The 19,829-nt window shown below is 46.7% G+C and overlaps 1 protein-coding gene across 2 annotated transcripts in view; it reads left to right on the plus strand.

The window, feature by feature from the left end:
* WWC1 (WW and C2 domain containing 1) overlaps positions 1–19,829 on the plus strand; it is a 151,601-nt gene that overhangs the window by 116,330 nt on the left and 15,442 nt on the right. For both annotated transcript variants that reach the window (XM_058545580.1, XM_058545589.1), the window contains 6 exons: positions 2,703–2,811; positions 3,247–3,327; positions 3,991–4,077; positions 5,283–5,475; positions 12,210–12,362; positions 14,476–14,567. In XM_058545580.1, the coding sequence (XP_058401563.1) occupies positions 2,703–2,811; positions 3,247–3,327; positions 3,991–4,077; positions 5,283–5,475; positions 12,210–12,362; positions 14,476–14,567 (715 nt within the window). The remainder of the gene's footprint in view (positions 1–2,702; positions 2,812–3,246; positions 3,328–3,990; positions 4,078–5,282; positions 5,476–12,209; positions 12,363–14,475; positions 14,568–19,829) is intronic.

Below are 19,829 nucleotides of genomic sequence, written 5' to 3' on the forward strand. Positions count from 1 at the left end.
GTCGTGAAGGAAGGTGGCATTTGAATGGAGGCTTGAATGGTAAGAAGGAGCCAGCCTTGGGAAAAGCGGGAACAAAATCTCTGAGGCCGGAACAAGGGGCTACAAGAGGGGCCAGAGGTAGGGACTCCCCACCAAGGCCAGAGGGTCAAGCAGAGTCCGGAGCATGTGAGCCTGCTGGGCTGCGAGAAGGAGTTTGGGTTTATCCTAATTGCAGTGGGGACCTGGCTGACCGTTTGAGGCCAGGGAATATGATCTGACTCCCATTTCACATGGGGTCAGAAAGAACATTCTGGTATGGATTGAGATTCAAGTTGGAATCTTCAAAACAGAAGATGATGCTGATGATGACAGCTAAGATTTATTGGGAGAAATTCTTTATCTTTAGCAGCAACCACATTGCAAATTATAATAGTTAATATTTATTGGGGTGTATGTAACATATAACCACATAAATATAATATTATGCAGTGGGCAGTGTGCTTTATACAGCGAAATAGGATGCTTCTATTATGCCCATTTCACAGATGAGGAAACAGAGGTTCAGAGAAGTGATGTCACTTGCCCTAGGTCCCCCAGCCAGCAGATGGGGAAGCAGGGATCGGAATCTGGGTTTTTCTGACCCCAGAACCCGACCTCTTGATCGTCACACTCCTCTTAGGATGTGAGGCAGCTCTGTGTTTATTCCTGAGACACTCCTGGTGCTTACTGGCCCCCCACGCCCACCTGGTGTGAAGGTCAGGACTGAGCTTGGTGCCCAGTTACCTCACCTGGGGCTCCCCAGGCTTTCCTGGCTATGATATATTGAGTACGGGTGTACAAGATACAGACACTATTATGTGTATTTACTCATTTAAGCCTCATAACAACTCTGTGAGGTGGGTGCTATTTTTATCTTCATCTTACAGAAGAACCAGCAGAGGCACAGCGAGGTTAAATGACTTGGCCAAGGTCAGTGTCACAGCTGTGAAGCAGTAGAGTCAGGACTGGTGCCAGGACTGCCTGCTCAGAACCCACACTAAGAAATGTTCTGGCTCTGTCTGCAACAGGCTCCTGCTCCTGTCCCCCTGTGAGGCCAGCTAGAAGAAGCTGGACCCATCTCAGCCTTAAGGCTCCAGGAGTAGGCAGGAAGGGCATCACTGTGCCCAGAATTATCTGTTCGTGTGCAAGTGCCAGTGGGAGCAAGGGGGGAGACGAGATTTCCTGGTTAATTAAAGACTCTGCTGGGTGAGTGCCAGCCGTTTCCTTAGAAGAGGAGCCGAGAGATCCCTGGGGCTCCCTCATCAGGAAGGGAGTCTTGCTGAGTGCTCTCAAAAATAAAAACAGGCTTCCTACTATAGCAGGTGGCAAACTTCAGAAAATTGCTCCCTAGAGAGGAGAGGGTTCAGGTGGCACCTCTAACGAGGCTTCAGAAGAGTTCCTGATGCTCCCTGTCTAAGGGCAGTGGTAAGCCGAGTCAGGGATGCTGGGACCGCAGCTGAGTGCTGGGGAGTGACTCCCCTCCCCCACAGCGTCTTTGGGGCTTGTGGGCCTGAGAACGCACATGTCTCAGGATGGTGTTTCCTTCGTCCCATCTCCAGAAGCCTTCTCCACAGTGAGTGCTGCCAGGCTGAGCCTAGACGCTAAGCAGGTTATGCGATTAGTGCCGCTGTTCAGTCAGCAGACAAATTAATCTCCTTAAGTGGCTTAGTGGAGGGTGGAGATGCGTGGGTCTGAAGGCGGGAGGTCTCCTCGGGCTGCAGCAGACGTGGGACACGGGCTGGGAAAGCCGCACGCAGATGGCCACTTGGCTTCTCCCAGGCACACTGTCACCATCCTGTCTCCAGCCTGCCCCACCCCCAGCCTCTTCTCCAGTCCGCCCCCATGCCCAGCATGCAGCAGATGCTCAGAAGGGCTGGCTGTGAGGTGAAGGACTTGAATGTGGCCTTCCCCACTGCGCAGAGGTCAGGAACTGTCTTATTCATCGTGGCAGCTCTGAACCTGGCACACCATCAGCGCTCACTACTTGGGGAAGGAAGGAATGTGCAGCATGTGCCAAATGCCCGGTCTCAGCCCCGGGTCAGAGACTCCTGAGGGTCTCCATCGAGGGCAGGGAAGATGAGGAGCTGAGTGAGGAGCGGAATGGGATAGATGGAGTAGGAGAGCTGTGCTTAAATCCTTCTGTTTTTCCTCCCCTTGCCCCTCCCGAGGGACCCAGGGCTGTCATTTTCCCCCAGGTGTGTAAGGATCCCTCTAGAAGGCATCACCATAGTAATAGGAATGCTAGTCGCAGTCGGGATAGTGGTACTGAATTTTCTAGAGCACTTTCTCCACACCAATCTGCTTGCTGAGGACTTCTCTGTAATGTCTGATTGGGTCCTCCTGACAGGCTTGCAAGGTAGGTATTACTATCCCCATTTTACAGATGATGAGCCGAGGCTTAGAGAGGTTGAATCCGTGTCCCAGTGTCATGAAGCAGTAAGTGGTGGAGCTGAGATGTGAACCCAGGTGGTTTGGCTCCAGAGTCTGGGATGTTAAACACAGAATCATATGCTATCCTTTCCTTCACCCCAAAGCAAGGCAGGACCTTGCTGTCAAGTTCAGGGATGGTCTGAATTTGGTGGGACTGTCTTAGGACAGAGAGTGGATCAAAAGTGTGTGTTGCCAAGCCAGTGTCCTGGTTTCTGAACCATGCCTTGCCATCCTTTTTCACCCTCTTCCTCCAGCTGTGAATACGGCCCAGGGGTGCGGCCTGAAAGTGGCCTGTGTCTCAGCTGCCGTGTCAGATGAATCCGTGGCCGGGGATAGCGGTGTGTATGAGGCTTCTGTGCAGAGGTGGGTCTCTGAGTCTTGGCTGTCTCTGGAAACTCTGAATATTCGGAGACCAGGCCCCCTCAGGTGTGTGGGAGGGGCCCGCAGGAGGGCATGCCCGGGTGACCCCACCTTCCCCCTGCTGCTCTTTTTGGGGCCATGCTGAAGATGCAGACCGTGCGGCTCCTCCTGGGGCTGGAGGCTTCAGATTCCATGACTGCCATTAAGGGGCGTCTGGCTGGGGGAGCAAGCACTGGAGAAAGAGTAGCCCGTTCCAGAGAGGGACTCAGGGCAGTTGTGGGAAGGAAGGGTCCACAAGGAGGCTGAGCAGACCCAAACTTTCCTCATTGAGGATCCATCCACACCCTCCCAGAGAGAACCCTGTTTCTGGAAAATGACTTTGGCCCCAGGTCGCCGCAGGGAAGCCTGACCCTCCTCCTTTTCCATATTCCCTTTCAGACTGGGTACTTCAGAAGCCGCTGCTTTTGACAGTGACGAATCAGAAGCAGTGGGTGCAACCCGGGTTCAGATTGCCCTGAAGTAAGTGACAGGAGGGCGAGGACAGAGGGGCGTGGTCCTTGCAGGGTCTCTTCCTTGTCAGCAGCATCTTGCCAGCATTTACCTTCACGGCTGCCCAGGGAGGAAGGCGTAATCAGTGGGACCTGCTGACAACTGTGGGCTCCTAACTAAAGCGGGGAGCAACTCTTTCCGTGTCTCCTAGCTCCCCATTCTTCACAAGAGAAAATGAGATTTTGAAGACCTTGTAACTTGCCCCAACTCACGGAGCTGGCTGGTGGCAGAGCCAGCCCAGGACCGAGGCCTCTGCCTCTCAGTCTCTTGGGTCATTGTTGCTGTGGCTTTTGTCTTACTATCCCATCAAGTTCACCCATCTGGACCAGTCAGCCCCCAGAGGCTACAGCCCAGATTTGTTGTTCTTGTTGTTTTCTCTTCACGAGAAGTGGCCTCAATATTTTTTTAATAGGAATTAATTGCCAACATTTAAATATCAGGAAATTTCACACAGACTTATGGCTTCTCTTTAAAAACTCAGCCTGACAGCTCTGGACCTACATCCCTGCAGGGCAGCAAAGCACTGGGCCTGTGCTCTCCGGCTCATATAGTCCCCAAGAAGCCACGTCTGGGATTATTGAGAGAGAGAGAGAAGTGTGCTAATAGGTGCTCCATATGCCCCTTTCATTTCAGGTATGATGAGAAGAATAAGCAATTTGCAATATTAATCATCCAGCTGAGTAACCTTTCTGCTCTGTTGCTGCAACAAGACCAGAAAGTGTGAGTATGTGGCTGACGGAGTGTATATTATCTTCTTACCTCATGCTCTGCGGCCATCCCCAGGGACACTCTCCTGCTCTGTCCTGCTCCCACAACGGGCCCTGTAAACCCACTGGGTATTTAATGCATGTGACCATGATGCAAAGTGTCAGTACCGTGAGTGTGGATACAGACATGATAGGAAACATGCTAACCGTAAAGAGAAGCACCCTAGACAGCTTCAATTCCTTCACAGATACATCCTGAGCACCCACTGTGTGCCAGCACTAAGAATGGGGTGGTGGGCAGATCTCTGCTCTTGAACTTGAAGCCACATGAAGAAGAAAATCATAGCCTTTTTTTGTCTGCTCTAAGCTCAAGTATTCCACGCAGAAAGAGAAGGGTCTGCCATTCCCGAGAGTCAGTGCCCATCACTGTGCTCCTGCTGGAAGGGTGCGATAGGTGATGCCTTACAGCTGATAACACAGCAACACCTGCACTGCCTGCCGGCTCCTTCCACTACACATGGGGCTTATGTTTCATTGCACTCATCTGCCTACGTGTTTCTCCTTCTCCTTTAACTAGATCTAGGCCTTGAGGGCGGCAACAGGAGCTTATACTTCTGTGGTTTGCACCCGCCCAGCATCTGGGGGTGCGACTGTGGGAAGGAGGAAGGAAGGAAAGCAGGCAAAACAGAAGGACCATAACGTTGGGCACTGGGGTCGTTTTCAGTCTTTTGCTCTTAGGAACAGTGCCAGGATGAGTAACCTCCTCCGTATCCCGTTGGTGCTTGTGCAGGGGTATCTGGGGGACAGTGCCTAGAGGCAAGCTATCTGGGTCAAAGGTAAATGCATCTCTGATTTCCTTAGGATCGGCACATTCCCCTCACAGGGGCTGTGGCATTTTGCCTTCCTGCCAGCAGTTGTATGAGGAATCCTTGGTGTTACCAAGCAGCCTCGTAGATTGTTCTGTGCACAGAAGTTTGCACGTCACTGGCCTCAGGCTGCACATGCTTTGAGGTTCTGAGGATTTGGGGGATTTGGGAAAAGGAAGAGCAATGTGTTACCCTTTCTGCATCCCTTGCAAATACTCACATGACGACTTGAGAAATTACAAACTCTCATCCACTGTCATTTTCTTGGGGACGTGCAGCAGCTGGTTAGCCCAACACAACAGCCCCGGATCTGGGCTGACCCAGGCTCTCCTGCATTTCTGTCTTCCTCTAGGAACATCCGCGTGGCTATCCTTCCCTGCTCTGAAAGCACCACCTGCCTGTTCCGGACCCGGCCCCTGGACGCCTCGGACACCCTGGTGTTCAACGAGGTGTTCTGGGTGTCCATGTCCTATCCAGCCCTTCACCAGAAGACCTTAAGAGTCGATGTCTGTAGCACCGACAGGAGCCATCTGGAGGAGTGCCTGGTGAGGGCTGTTCTGTCTGTCTGTCCAGACTGTCCTGCTGGGGATTGGTCCACCCTGCACTTGAGGGAGGAGGCTTGGAGAAAACACAGGTTGTAGTGTCAATCAAGCTTAGCTTGGGTTCTAGGCAGGGACTCTTCCACAGGTGAATAGCATTCTCAGACTTACTGGGACTAAGAGTCTTCAATTCTCAGGCTCAGTTTCCTTATCTGTAAAATCCAACTAACGCTGCCTGTCTTGCAGCTGGTTCTCTGAGGATTAAATGAGGCACTAAAGCAGCCCTTCTCGAGCCTTAGCATGCACACAGTTTACCCAGGGCTCTGGTTAAAATGCAGGTTGTGATTCAGCAGGCCTGGGGTGGAGCCCAAGATTCTGCATTTCTGACAAGTTCCCAAGTGATGCTGATGCTGCTGGTCCCCATAGCAAGGATGTAAAGCAACAAAGTGTCTGCCCTGGATACCGGTCCACATCCCTTTCCTCCTCAGCTGGGGCACAGAACAGCATTATTGCCATTTATGTTGTTATTGCTGACAGTAATGCGACAGCTAGTGTCGATTGGATGCAATTTATGTGGTGAGTGCTGAGCTAAGCTCCTTACGTGTATTATCCCTACTGATCCTCACTACAGTCTTAGGAAATAGGTACTGTTGTCCTAGTGAGGAAACCAAGGCACAAAAATGTAAAAGAACTTCCCAAGGTTACACAGTCAGTCAGTTGGCAGGAGCAGTGTTGGAATGCAGGCAGGTCCACCCTGAAGCCCACGCATGTCAGACCTCTGTGTTTTCTCTGTGTCAGCACAGTGCTCCTAGAGCTCGCAGGTGGGAATGGTGACTGTGGGTTTGGCAGGGTGGACGCTGAACGACAGAGCAGAAAGCTTTTCCAAACCTGGGCTCCTCCGGTGAAGCGTTTCCTTGGCCCTGGGCATTCCTGAACAAGAGACTCAATCCTCTTTTCTTCTCCTAATTGGGTGCTTTTTAGTCCTCCTTCCTAATTGAAGTCTGGCCATTGCTGGTTGCCATGGCAGCAGCCAAAGCGCTCATGCTCATCCCACCGTGGCTTCTCTCCACCCGTGGCCAATGGCAAACCTACTTTCTCATATCCTGTGTGGATGTGGGATGTCAGGCTGTTGTGTTTTGGTGGCTGGAGGAGGCGAGAAAGAGAGACGTGAGGAGAAGGGGCTGTCTGCTCCCACTCAGAGTCTCCCTGCACTGCTGGATCTGTGGAATCCCTGGTCTGTTTTGAGCCATTTAATCAGCCAGGCAACAACAATAGTACCTGTCCTGACCAGTGTCTGTGTGCCTAGTACTGGGCTAAGAGCTTTGCCTGCACTATCTCATTTAATCCTCACAACAGAAGAGGTGTTAGGATTGCATCCATTTGACAGATAGAAGATCAAGGCCTAGAAAGGCTAAGTAACCTGCCCAGGTCATCCAGCGAGTAGCTGCAGAAGCCTGCATTTAAACACAGATTCCAGCTTCCTTACACGTATCCATTGTACTATCGTGCCTCTCAGGGGGTTACTGTGAGTGTCTCTCCTGTCCCCGTGGCCTGCCTTCTGCAATATCACAGGCAGCAGTTCTACCAGATGCTTTAGTGTGGCGTAACAGGGGTCACAGGCTTGCCAGCTGGGTCCTGGTTGCCCAGTCCCCAACTAAGGGGGTTGCTGAGCTCAGTGCCCCTCAGTGTAGGTTCTGTTAAGGCAGTCCACTTCCCAGCTCCCTGTCATGTCCCATAGTTAACCATTACAACAGCTCCTCTACCCTCTTCTCACTTTGCTGTCCCCACTTGGCAAAACCCCAGCCCTGTCAAGGAGAACTCTCTGCCTCCTCTCCACCCGTGCACCTGGAGAGAAACACAGCCACCCTCTATGGTCTCCTTTTAAAATGGTGGTCACTAACCTCCAGGAGCCCTGATGCTGCCCAGCATTTATACTGCATCTCCCTGGACCATTTGCTCTCCCGATCATCACAATGGCTCTTCCCTTCTCCTCTCTCCTCAAACCTCCAGCAGCTCTTCCCCCGCCCTTCCTCTCCCTCTGCTGAGGCCCTTGCTTTACGCTCCATGAGAGACTAGAGGGAACCAGAAGAGAGCTCCCACAGCTCCCATACCACATCCAGCTGTTCTCGTAGGTTCTGCCATTTCTCCTGCTTCTGAGGATGGGCCTTGCCTACTCCTGTCTAAAGCCATCCACTCTCAAGGACATTATGCCAACAGTTATTCTCCTGCCCTCTCGTCTATCTTCAGTTTTCCCTCCTCCACTGGATCTGGCCTGTCAATATACCAATACCAATTCTTAAAAAAAATTTTTCACCCCATTTTCTACCTCCAGCTACTCCATTGTTTCTTTCCTTTTCTTGACAGCAAAACATGAAAGAGAAGCTTGCGTTCTCTCTCTAACCCAATCCACGTGGGCTTTGCCCTCATCATTCCACCAGAAATGGGCTCATCAAGGTCATCACTAACCTCCTTGCTGCTAAATCCAGTGGCCAGTTCTCCATCCTCATCTCTCTTGGCCTGTCAACTGCATTTGGCTCAGCTGCTCACTCTGTCTTCCTTGATGTCTTTTGCCCTGACTTGGCTTCCCGGACGCCTCACTCTCCTGGCCTTCTTCCCACATCACTGGCTTCTTTATCTGTCGTCTTTGCTGATTCTTCCTCTTTTCCCTGTCCTCCATATGGTAGAGGGCCCCAGGACACAGGCCTCTCTCCTCTCCCCTTTTCTATTTGCATCCACTCCCTTGGTGATCTCATCCTATCTCCCTGTTGCAAACAGCGTCCTCAGTTTATGGCTCTATCCTGGGCCTCCCCGCTCATCTCCACATTATGTGTCCGCTGCCTGTTCCACTTCTTCTCTTGCGTGTCCAGTAGGCATCTCAAATGAACTTGTCCACAAGCACGCCCTTGATCCTTCCTCCTGCGTCTTCACTGTCGCAGCTGACGGCAACCTCATTCTTCTTTTGCCCAGGCCAGAGACCACAGGGTCATCCTTGACCCCTCTCTTCCTCTCACACCCTTCATCCAATCCTTCAGGAACCTTCTGGTAGCTGCACCTTCAAAAGATCCCCACACTCCAACCACTTCTCACCACTGCCCTGACCCACTCTCATCTCTCGCCTGGATTGCTGTAGCAATCTCCTGCTGGGTCTCCCTGCCTCTGTCCTGGTCTCCCTTTATCTCTTTCAACACAGTAGCCAGAGTGACCCTATTAAATTGCAAATCGGTGCATGCCACTCCTCTGCTTAAAACCTAGCAATGGCTTCTGTCTCCCCCAGAGTCAGCACCTGGGTCCTTTGCCAGGTCCAAAGCCCTCCAGGATCTGCCCCTTGTTTTTTCTCTGATTTCCTCCCCCAGACTGTTCCTCCAGCCCCCTTGTGCCCCTCGAATACACCAGCATGCTCCCCTCTCCCGGCCTTTACACTTGCCATCCCCTCTGACTGGAATTCTCTTATCCAGATGTTGATGGGCAAGGCTTGCTCCTTCGCCTTATCAGGGCTCGACCCAAATGTCACCTTCTCAGTGAGGTCTTCCTTCCACCCTGTTTAAAATCGCATCCCCCTCTCCACTTTCTTATTCCCTCCTCTCCCCTTTCCCCGTATTATTTTTCTCTGCAGCACTTTCCATCACCTAATATTGCGTTATATCATAGATGTTAGGGTACACCTTATTTTCACATTATATCATCCCTGAAGTCAAGATGCAATATATACTAGATGGCAGGTCGCTGTTTAATTGGCAACTATTTTTTTTTTCTTAGTGGTGCGTGAAATAATAGTACGCTTTATAACTGATGGCATCTCAGATTCAACAAAACACAATGTAGAGTTTACTTATTGATTTGTTTATCGGATTCCCCCAGAATGTAAGCTCATAAGGATTTTATCTGCCTTAAATCCTGCTATATCCCCAGTACTCAGAACAGTGCCTGGCACATAGAGGCTACTCGGCAAATGTGTGTGTGTTGAATAAATGAATGAATGAATGTGTAAATGCCCTCCAAGTGCACCAGTTCACCAAGGTAGACCATATCAACACCTATGAGCCAGCCCGAAACAGTGTGTCGTGTTGGAATTGACAATAATCTGATGGCAGTGTTACATCCCAAAGCTGTGATTGCGTTCATCCCCCTTGCCCCTCAGTCATGGCCTGGCATGTTCTGAATGGTAATATCCAATGTATTCGTCTGTCTGCCCAGGGAACTCTGAGCCCCTTGGGGGTAGGTCGTGTCTTACATGTTGCTGTGGCTCCAGAGTCTGCACAGAGCTCAGAGAATATTTATTAAATTAATAAATGAGTGATATACACATATTTGTGTATATTTACCTTTATTCTTGGTGCCTAAAGTGTGCCAGGCATGTAATACCTGAGTTGACCCTAGTCCTCACGACAGCGCTGCAGGTAGGAGTTGTTTCCCGTCTTCCAGGTGAGGAAGGTGGGGCTGAGCAAGTGAAGAGTCAGCGTGGGTTGTTTTCTTCACCTACTCAGAACTGTTCTCCTAGAAATTACCTGTAGCGGCACAGTGGCTCAGCACCGTCCACGCCATGCTCTGGTGGATCCTGATAGAAGGAAAACGGGGAGAAAGGATCCCAGGTGGATGGAAGAGTCCCCTCCTGTCCCAGGTGCCACCTTAGCCATCGCTTGGCTCCTGGCCCACTTTGCAAACTGGCTTGTGGTATTTCTACCACTCATTGGCACAGCCACGGGTATGTCTGGGGAAATGAACGCACTAAGCCCAAACCTGATCAGAGCTCTTCAAAAGAGGACATGTTGAAATAATAAGACCTCTGAGGAATGATTAAAATTATGTTGTAGTTCTTTCTACTAAGGATGTATGGTAAAAAATACAGTAAAAATGTTAAGTCACTTGAAATAAATCTTCTCTCTGTGAGGTTATATTCAGTTTGGCTGATTTGTTGTAGTTTGTTTTCATCTTAAGGAATCCATTTACATGATTCAAAGAAAAACCATATAAAAAGATTGACTGAAGAGAAATCCTGCTCCCCCCGCCCTCTCCATCCCAATCCCATCACCTACCCTTTATAGGTAACTGCTTTGGATAGTTTCCTCTTTATATTTGCATTATTTCTTGTTGCACATATGATCATGTTCTTTGCCCCTTGCACCTCAAATATGGTGCAAAAAATATGTATATGTATATATAAAGAGAATATATATATTCTTATCCCTCTATCCATTTCTTATACAAAGAGTAGCATACTATATATTCTGTTCTACACTATGCAGTTTTTTTCTCTTAACAATCTGGCCTGGAGATCTCTCACCTCAGTAGCTAGAGATCTTTCTCATTTTTTAGACATAGCTACATAATACTCCATTGTATAGGTATGTTATAGTTTATTCATCCAGTCCCGTGTTGCTGGACCTTTGAGGTGTTCAGAATCTTTTGCTATTACGAAGAGGGCCAAAATGAAGATCTCTGTTCATCGGACATTTTGTACTTGTGTTGGTGTATCTGTGGTATAGATACCTACAAGTAGGATCGCTTGGTCAAAGAGTAAAAGGCATCTGTATTTTTGCTAGATTTTGCCAGATTCCTTCCATAAGGTTTCTGCCGTTTTACATTCCCACCGGCAAGGTGAGAGACTGTCTTTTCCCATAGCCTCACGAACAGTGTGTTGTCAATTTTTTAGACTTTGCAAATTTGATAGGGGAAAAATGATAGCAGTTTTTCACCTCACTTTTTATTGCTTCCTTGCTCAATATCTGAGTTCCTTGGAAGACTGTTGGTTCCAAGGAGATGGAGACCATCATTTATCCCTGGGACTAACACAGAACCTAGTGCTTAGTATGATTAGCATAGGATAGGTACCCATAACAAAAAAATCAACCCAATTTTAAAACTGGGCAAATGACTTGAATAGAGATTTCTCCAAAGGTGACATACAAATGGCCAATAAGCACATGAAAAGATGCTCAACATTACTAATCATCAGAGAAGTGCAAATCAAAACTATGAGATAATACCTCACACTCATTAGGATGGCTGATGTTTAAAAAAAACAAACAGAAAAACCCAAAATGAGCATTGAGGAAGACGTGAAGAAACTGGAACCCTTATGCACCATTGGTGGGATTGTAAAATGGTGCAGCTGCTATGGAAACATTATAGACGTTCCTCAAAAAATTAAAAATGGAAGTACCACATGATCTAGCAATCTCACAACTGGATACATATCCAAAAGAATTGAAAACAAGGTCTTGAAACAGCATGGTGACTATAGTTAATAATACTGTATTGCATATTTGAAAGTTGCAAGAGAGAGTAGATCTTAAAAGTTCTCATCACGAGAAAAAAAATTTTGTAACTATGTATGGTGATAGATGTTAACTAGACTTATTGTGATCATTTTGCAATATATACAAATATCAAATCATTATGTCGTACACCTGAAACTAACACAGTGTTACATGTCAATTATATTTCAGTAAAACTAGGAGGGAAAAGATGGTAAATTTTATGTTTTTTTAATCATATTAAAAAGATATATATATATATATATGATAGGTGATCAATCAAGATTTAGCAAATGAGTAAACCAATGAATGAATAAGTTAGTGAATGAGTGAATTACTGGAAATGATTAACTACTAGCCCTTTCTTCCTCCCAGGAAGCTTCCATCTCACCTGGAGGGATGTTTTCCATACTTTCTCCAGGAGCCAAATTCCCCAGAATTCCTTGTCAGCCCTGCTGATACTCTCCCTTTTCCCATCCTCAACAGGGAGGCGCCCAGATCAGCCTGGCTGAGGTCTGCCGGTCTGGGGAGAGGTCGACTCGCTGGTACAACCTCCTGAGCTACAAATACTTGAAGAAACAGAGCAGGGAACCCAAACCAGTGGGAGCCATGGCCCCCACCCCAGGGCCTGAAAGTACGGTGAGCTGGGCCACAGGTTTGCGCCATCCTCCTGCATGTGTGGCAACCTGGATGAACGGAAGGAAAAGGCTCTTCCAGAGCTGGAGATGGCTGGGCATCAGAGATGGAGGAAACATAGCAGAGGGGAGGGGAGCAGAGAGGAAGAGGAGGATAGGGGAGGAGAGACCTCTGCTAAGGGGTGGATAGCCCCCAATCTGCAACTCGCCCCCTTCTGCATTTGTATTCTCTCCTTCTGTCCTTTGCTTGACCTAATGTAACTTGCCTGATGAAAGCCTTAATTCACGAATTTTTAAGAATGAAATGGAAGGAGAAACCTGTGAAAGGTAGAAAATGAACTTTTATTGAGATCCTACTATGTGTATAGTGGTCCATAGTGGAGGCTTTATGTGAGAGGCAGGCGGAAGTCATGGGAAGGACAGTCAGAAGACTGAGTGTTTCTTAGGGGTCAATCATTTCACCTCTCTGGGCCTCCATTTCTTCATGTCTGATCTGAGTTTAAAAAGGTTGTTATGAAGCTTTGAAGAAGTACATGTAAAGAGCACTTGGGCACTTGGGTAAGGGCTTGATAAATGGCATCTGTTTCATTATTATTTTAAGTTTCTTGAAAATCTTACATTGGCTTATTTTTGGTTAAAAAATATGTATTCATCTTAGTACAATACCCTTTAACCTATTAAAATATCCTTAAACTGTTCTCTGCACTTGGAAAGCCCACATCCGCTGGCCAGGTAGACTGGCCAGAACTCAACCTAACAGAGGAGTTGCCCTGGACATAGAGGGTCTCAGTGTGTGGAATCCTAGTGGGATCCCCGCTAGAGAGCGTCTGGGGTTCAGGTTGGCTTGTAGTTCTCGGAAGTGCTTCTTCCCTCTGTCAGTGCTTGGTTACTTTGGACAGTCACTGCCCAGAATTTCAGTGGAGAGGATGGGCTAGGTCCATACAGGTAAGGATGAGGGTGAAGATTAAATCTATCTTCTCCTCCTCCTCCTTTTCCGTCATCGTCGTCATTTTCTGCACTTCCTTTTGTGTCAGGCACTGTCTTGTTTATTAAGTGCAGTTTACCAAGGCTCAGAAAGGTTACCTGAGGACATATGTCCAATAAGCAGCAAACCCAGGTCTCAAACCCAGGTCTCCCTCACTCAAAAAAGGCGACAGTGAGCTGGCAAAGGTCTTGAAAACAGACTTCTCTACTTTCTAGAGCATATTCTTGGGTAAGTAACGTCAACCTTAGGAACATTAGTTTCCTCATTTCCATTTCTCAAGAGAATAGTCATAATCTCTATCCATCAGGATGGCTGTAAAGATTAAATAGGATGCCACACGTAAGCCATCTGTTGCAGTGCCTGGCATATACCAAACCTTCAGTTGAGTTTAGTTCCCTCTTTCCTTCCCCAAAAGAAAATTACAGGAATTATTCAGCTCTGGCCCACACGACCAAGGGTATTTGCAAATTGACCATGTGCTCAGAAAATGACAAGATCAGTTTTTGCTTTACTATTAGCTGCCATTTACTGAATACCAGTTATGTCCTAGGTGCTCTTCTGCAACTTCTTATATATATTCTCAATTCACCTTCGTAACAACCCTTTGTAGTAGTTATTAGACTGAGTCTCCGAGAAGTTAAATAATTTCCTCAAGTCACCCAGGCTTCCTCACTGTAGACACCATTCAGTATAGATGTTGTTCCTCCAGGAAGCCTTCCCTGAATGCAACCCCCCAAGCTGGCTTCGCTGCCACTCCTTTGTTCCCGAACATCCGACACTTACCTCTCGCATAGTCCTTCTCACATTGTTTTATTATTGATGGTTCATGTGATGGTGTCCTTGACTACACTGTGATCGCCTTAACGGCCAGAGACCTATAATCCTGTCTTACTCAACTACTAAACCTGGTTGCCTTCCAAAACGCTGTCGATTCATACAGGGGTTATTCTCAGGAGAACTGCCAGTTAGAAGAACTAAGGACTATATTTCCAATTTTTAAGTGCCTTGGGGCAAGATGCTTACCTACTCTGGTCTTCAGTTTTACCCTCAGTTCACCGGGAGGGTCACACTCTAAGAAGCTCTGGGTCTTTTCATGGCGCACAGAGGAACCCATCAGCCTTTGTCCCTACAGGATGCTGTGTCTGCCCTGTTGGAACAGACAGCAGTGGAGCTAGAGAAGAGGCAGGAGGGAAGGAGCAGCACTCATACCCTGGAAGACAGCTGGTAAGAGAGGGCTCCCTTGGGCCTCGGGAACTGACCTGACTTGGACCTGAGATCAGGGATGAGCTCCCCAAACACCAGGGCAACCAAGAGAAGTGTTCCCCTAGGAAAACTGAGAACCTCTCTCCTCATGGGTTCTCTACAGGCAGTAAGGCAGTAGATAGCCTAGTACTGTGGTTCCCAAAGTCCCTTCCTAGGTGGTTATTTTGTGTTCCCTGAATCACTCGTGCCAGTTCACATCTGCTATTAGTGTTTGTCTTGATGCACTTACATTTATTTTGGTTAAAAAAATTTTTTTAAGTTTTATATTACTGTAAGTGGAAAATAAGTATAATTTGCCATAAGTTGAAGATTCCTCAATAAGGAATTGCATTTGACTGCTAGGAATGGAGAGCAAAATAATAGGCTTAAATAAGATAGAAGTTTATTTCTTTGTTACTTAAAAAGAAGAATAAGAAAAAGCAATCCAAGGCTCATCTGTCAGCTTCATGATGCTACTGGGAACCCAGGCTGCTGCTTTCATTCTGCTCTTCTGTCCTTGCTATGTGACCTCCATCATCAAGGCTGCTTTATAGCCCAAAATAGCTGCTGAGACACCAGCCATCAGGTAGGCATCAAGAAAGAGGAAAGATAAAAGAGTGTACCTATGTACCCTTGAACCAAGGAATGTTCCTGAAAGACCCGCCCAGCAATTTCTACTTGCTTCTCATTGGCTGAGCTTAGCTATTTGGCCTACCTAACTGCAAGGGAGGCTGGGAAATGAGGTCTGTTAGCTGGTACAAAAATCAGGGTTCTGTTACTAAGAAAGAAAGTGGGAATGGATATTGGGTAGGCCATGAGCCAAGTCTGCCTCAGAAGGTAACTGTGGAAAATTAAATGTAATGAAAATCAAACAAGAGTATTAAAGTCTAGCTGGATATATGGCTTGCTAAGGTTCTAAGCCTGAGGTCTTCTCTCCCATTGGTAAAAAGGAAGGTTAGTAAGTGTTTCAGCAACATTGAAGACATGCTACTGCCAAAGGGAGTCTCCTCCTTGATGTAACCAAAGGTCTGAAGGAGAGTTGAACAGAGACACCCTTTCTCACGTGTGATCCAGTGCTCTTAGTCCCTTGTATACCGACGGAAAGGTCTCATCACACACTTTAGGAAACAGTGATGTAGACTAGGGTTCAAATCCTAGGTTCATCATTTCTCTGTAACCTTAAGCAAAGCATTTTTTAACTTTTTATTGTGGTATAATATACAGAGTAGTTCACTTGGTCTACAGCTCAGGGAATTTTCAGAAACCAAACTACCCAAATCAAGGAGCAGAGCATTACCAGCTGTCCAGAAGCCACACGTGCTTCCTGCCGGTCACTGCCCTCCACCTCAAGGGCAGCCACTTTCAGGCAAGTCATTCTGACCTTGTCTGATCCTCAGCTGGAAAATGGGGACATCACACTGACTGTGTAGCATTATCCAAAAGGATATGAAGAGAAAGTACAAAGCTCGTAGTAGACACTCAATAGATGGTAGAAATTATTATTAGGAAAACAAGAAGGAACATTGCTAACTACCAGTTGGAAAGGGAGAGGGCAAATCCCATCTGGAAAATGACCACAGCCTACGAATCTTGCCATTTGGAAGGAAATATAATTGGGCGTAAGTGTGTGTGCTTTGAATTCAGATAGATACAGACTCAGAGTCTCCCTCAGCCAGCTTCCTGTGGGATCCTAGGTCTGGGTGAGGCTGAGCATCAGTAAGTTTTAAAAGCTCCCTGGGTGATTCTAATGTGCAACCTGGGCTGAGAACCATGGCTCTAAACCTCCATTTCCCCATCTGTGAAATACAGATTTAAAAAATAGCCACTACATCATATAGGGTATTTTGTAGACTCAATAAAATCATGCATGATAAGCACTCAACACACACCTTGACCCAAAAGAAGCACTCAATAACTCTTCTGTATTGTTCTGTGACAGCCCCAAATTATATTATTTGGTCTCAAAAGGAATGTTTTCATAATATTGTTTACTCCAGGGGTTGGCAAATGTTTTCTGGAAATGGCTAGGTAGTGAGGGTTGCCTACTTTGTGGGACATACAGATTCTGTTGCAACTCTGCTCTTGTGGTGTAAAAGCGGCCGTAGACAGCACATACACCAAACCACCGTGCTTCTGCCACTGAAACTTCAGTTACGGACACAAATTTGAACTTCGAATAGTTTGTACATGTCATGAAATATCATTCTCCTTTTGATTTCTTTTTCAGCCATTTAAAGATATAAAAACCATTCATATCTTGGACTGTCCAAAATAGGCAGTGGGCTGGATTTGGCCCATGGCAGACCCATCTTGTGCTCTGTCCTATTTCTCCATGTGATAAAGAGTATAGCAAGGTTCCTGAATTTTTGTATGTTCATTTGTTTTAGACTTCTCTCTAAATTGTCTCAATTTTTCTCTGTCTCCCTTTCTTTCCCTCCTTCCCTCTCTCTCCTCCTCTCCATCTCTTTCCATCTCTCAGGCACACTGCTGGGCTGGGCTGGGCTGGGCTGGGCTGTGGTTCACACAGGCAAAGGTCTGATGCCGGAAATAGGCCCAGGACCTGTCTTCCCAAACCCTGGCATGAGATCAGTGGTTTCCGCCAGATTCCAAGCTTGTGTTGAGACTTTTCACGCCGTCTCCTAGCAACCGCCTTCTGTCCTCTCTCCCCTTGTGGCCCCCTCTCTCCTCACCCCTTGCCATTCAGACTTCCCTAGACACTGACTTACAAAGAAGGCTGGGAATCCCGGAGCTGCTGTATTGGGGTAAATCCATCTGCAGCCCCCCTCCCCCCAGACTGGAGGCTTCTTTCAGTCCTGGAATGTTAACTAGCTTTGCTGTGCCTGCTCAGCTCTGGAGTCATGTGTGGAGGTCTCCAACAGACAGGCCCTCTGTTCTGATTTATACTTCTTCTCCCTCAGCACCCGAGGCCCAGGGTGCCATTGTTACTCCCTCCTTTTATTTGTTTAAGTCTCTTTTGTGCATATAATCAGAAGACTGGATTTTCTTTTAGATCCACATGCAAAACAAAACTCTAAGAGCATTAGAAAATATAGGAGGATATACTCTCAAACAATGCTAGAGTGAAAATCCTCATACTTGCCTCCTTGTGTATATTTGTCTAGGGCAGATCTTGGGAAGTGGTATTGCTGGGTCCAGGGCATGGCTGTTGCACACTTTGATAGACATTGCAAAATAGTTCTCACGTAAGACTGTCTAGTAAATGCTCCCACCAGCAACGACTAAGAGTGCCCCTAAACCTATACCCTCTCCGACACTCAGTATAATCGAACTATAGTACTTAATCAAGAAAATGTACATTTTTTATTTTAACAGATTCTGCTAAATTGACTTCAGAGTGTAAATTGGCTGCTCTAATTTATACTCCCCGCAGAGATATGCCTATTTCTCCTACCTTCACCAGCACTTGATATTGTCAGATATTTTTTTTTTGCCACTCCAAAGGGTGAAATGATGATGTCTATTTTAATGATTTTTCACTTTACAATTGAGATTTTTTTTTTCCTTTCTGAAAATATTTAGATTCACAGTCAAAAAGAAGAGATTTCCGTAGTGGTTGAGCGCTTAGTGGAGTTCGACAAACTTGGGTTGGAAACCTGGCTCCACCACTTAGCAGCCTGTGACACTGGACAAGCCTTGTCAGCTCTCTGATCCTCAGCTTTTAAATCTGTGAAATGGAGACAGTAATCGCTTTCAGTGTTGTACAGCCTTTAGCATAGCCCCTAGAGCTTATTAGGCCCTCAATAAAGGGTGGTTAACGTGGCGTCTGCAGAATTCTTAGGGAGGTGCTCCTTGCGTGTTCCCATGTTTAATGGCTCGTTTATGAGTAGACAGGCTGTGGGGGCAAAGGAGGGAGAGCAAAGGCCCCTCCATATCACTAGTCCCCATCCAAGTGCAGGGGGCGTTTAATCATGGGGCTGGGCGTGGAAATCTAAGATCTACTCTCCCTACTGGGAAAATCCTAAGGGAGACTTTATGTTTAGCCACAGTCTCCCTGAGCCAGCTAACTAGATGTCAGGTTCTCTGCTTTGGCCTGGAATTCCTCTGGCTCAGTGTGGTAACACTGTCTCATGCTGATCAGAAGCTGGCGGTTATGTATGTCTTTCAGAAGTAAAGATAAGAATAGAGATAAATTTCTAATTAACAAATGCAGTCCATTTGTCACACCAAATCCTTCCAACCCTAGAGTCCGAGGGGAAAGGGTAATTATGAAGAATATTACCAAAAGTAAAGTCTCTTCAACATATAGTACTGGAACACCACTAGGTATCCATATAAAAAAATAAACATTGAGCATCATGTGCACAAATTAATCTGAAATGGATCATAGAGCTAAACATAAAAGCTGAAACTATAAAAACCTTAAAGAAAATATAAGAGAAATTGTTTGCAACTTGGGGTAGGCAAAGATTTCTTAGATAGAACATGAAAAGCACAAACTATAAAAGAAAAAAATTGAAAAATTGGACTTTATCACAATCAAAAGCTTCTGTTCTTTGGAAGACACCATTAGAAAATGAAAAGGCAAGCCACAGACTTGGAGAAAATATTTGCAAAGGATTCATATCCAGAATATATAATGAACTCTTGCAACTCAATAATAAAAAGGCAACCCAATTTTTAAATAGGCTAAAGATTCTAACAGACACTTTGCAAAAGAAAATATATGAATGGTCAATAAATGTATGAAAAGATTCTCAACAGGAAAGTGCAGATTAAAACCACAGTGAGGTGTGAGTACACACTCAGTAGAATGACTACATTTAAAGGACTGACAACACCAAGTATAGATGAGGAACTGGGATTCTCATGACATTGCTGGTGGGAGTGTAAAATGGCATAACCACCTTGGAAAACCAGTTTGTCAGTTTTTTAAAGGACAAGCTTATATTTACCATATGACCCAGGAATTCTACTCATAGGTATGTATCTGTTGTCTGAATTGTGTCCCCTACAAAATCCACATGTTGACGCTCTGACCCCAGTACCTCAGAATGTGACTATATTTAGAGATAGGGCTTTCAAAGAGATGATTAAGTTAACATGAGGCCATTAAGTTAGGGTGGGACCTAATCCAATGTGACTGGTATCCTCGTAAGAAGAGGAACTTGGGACACACAGAGACGCCAGGGATACGCACACAGAGGGAAGGCCATGTGAGGACATAGTGAGAAAGCAGCCACCTGCAAGCCACAGAGAGAGGCCTCAGAGGAAAGAAGATCTGCC

This window comes from Diceros bicornis, chromosome 1 (assembly GCF_020826845.1).
Source record: "Diceros bicornis minor isolate mBicDic1 chromosome 1, mDicBic1.mat.cur, whole genome shotgun sequence".
NCBI classification, from domain to species: Eukaryota; Metazoa; Chordata; class Mammalia; order Perissodactyla; family Rhinocerotidae; genus Diceros; species Diceros bicornis.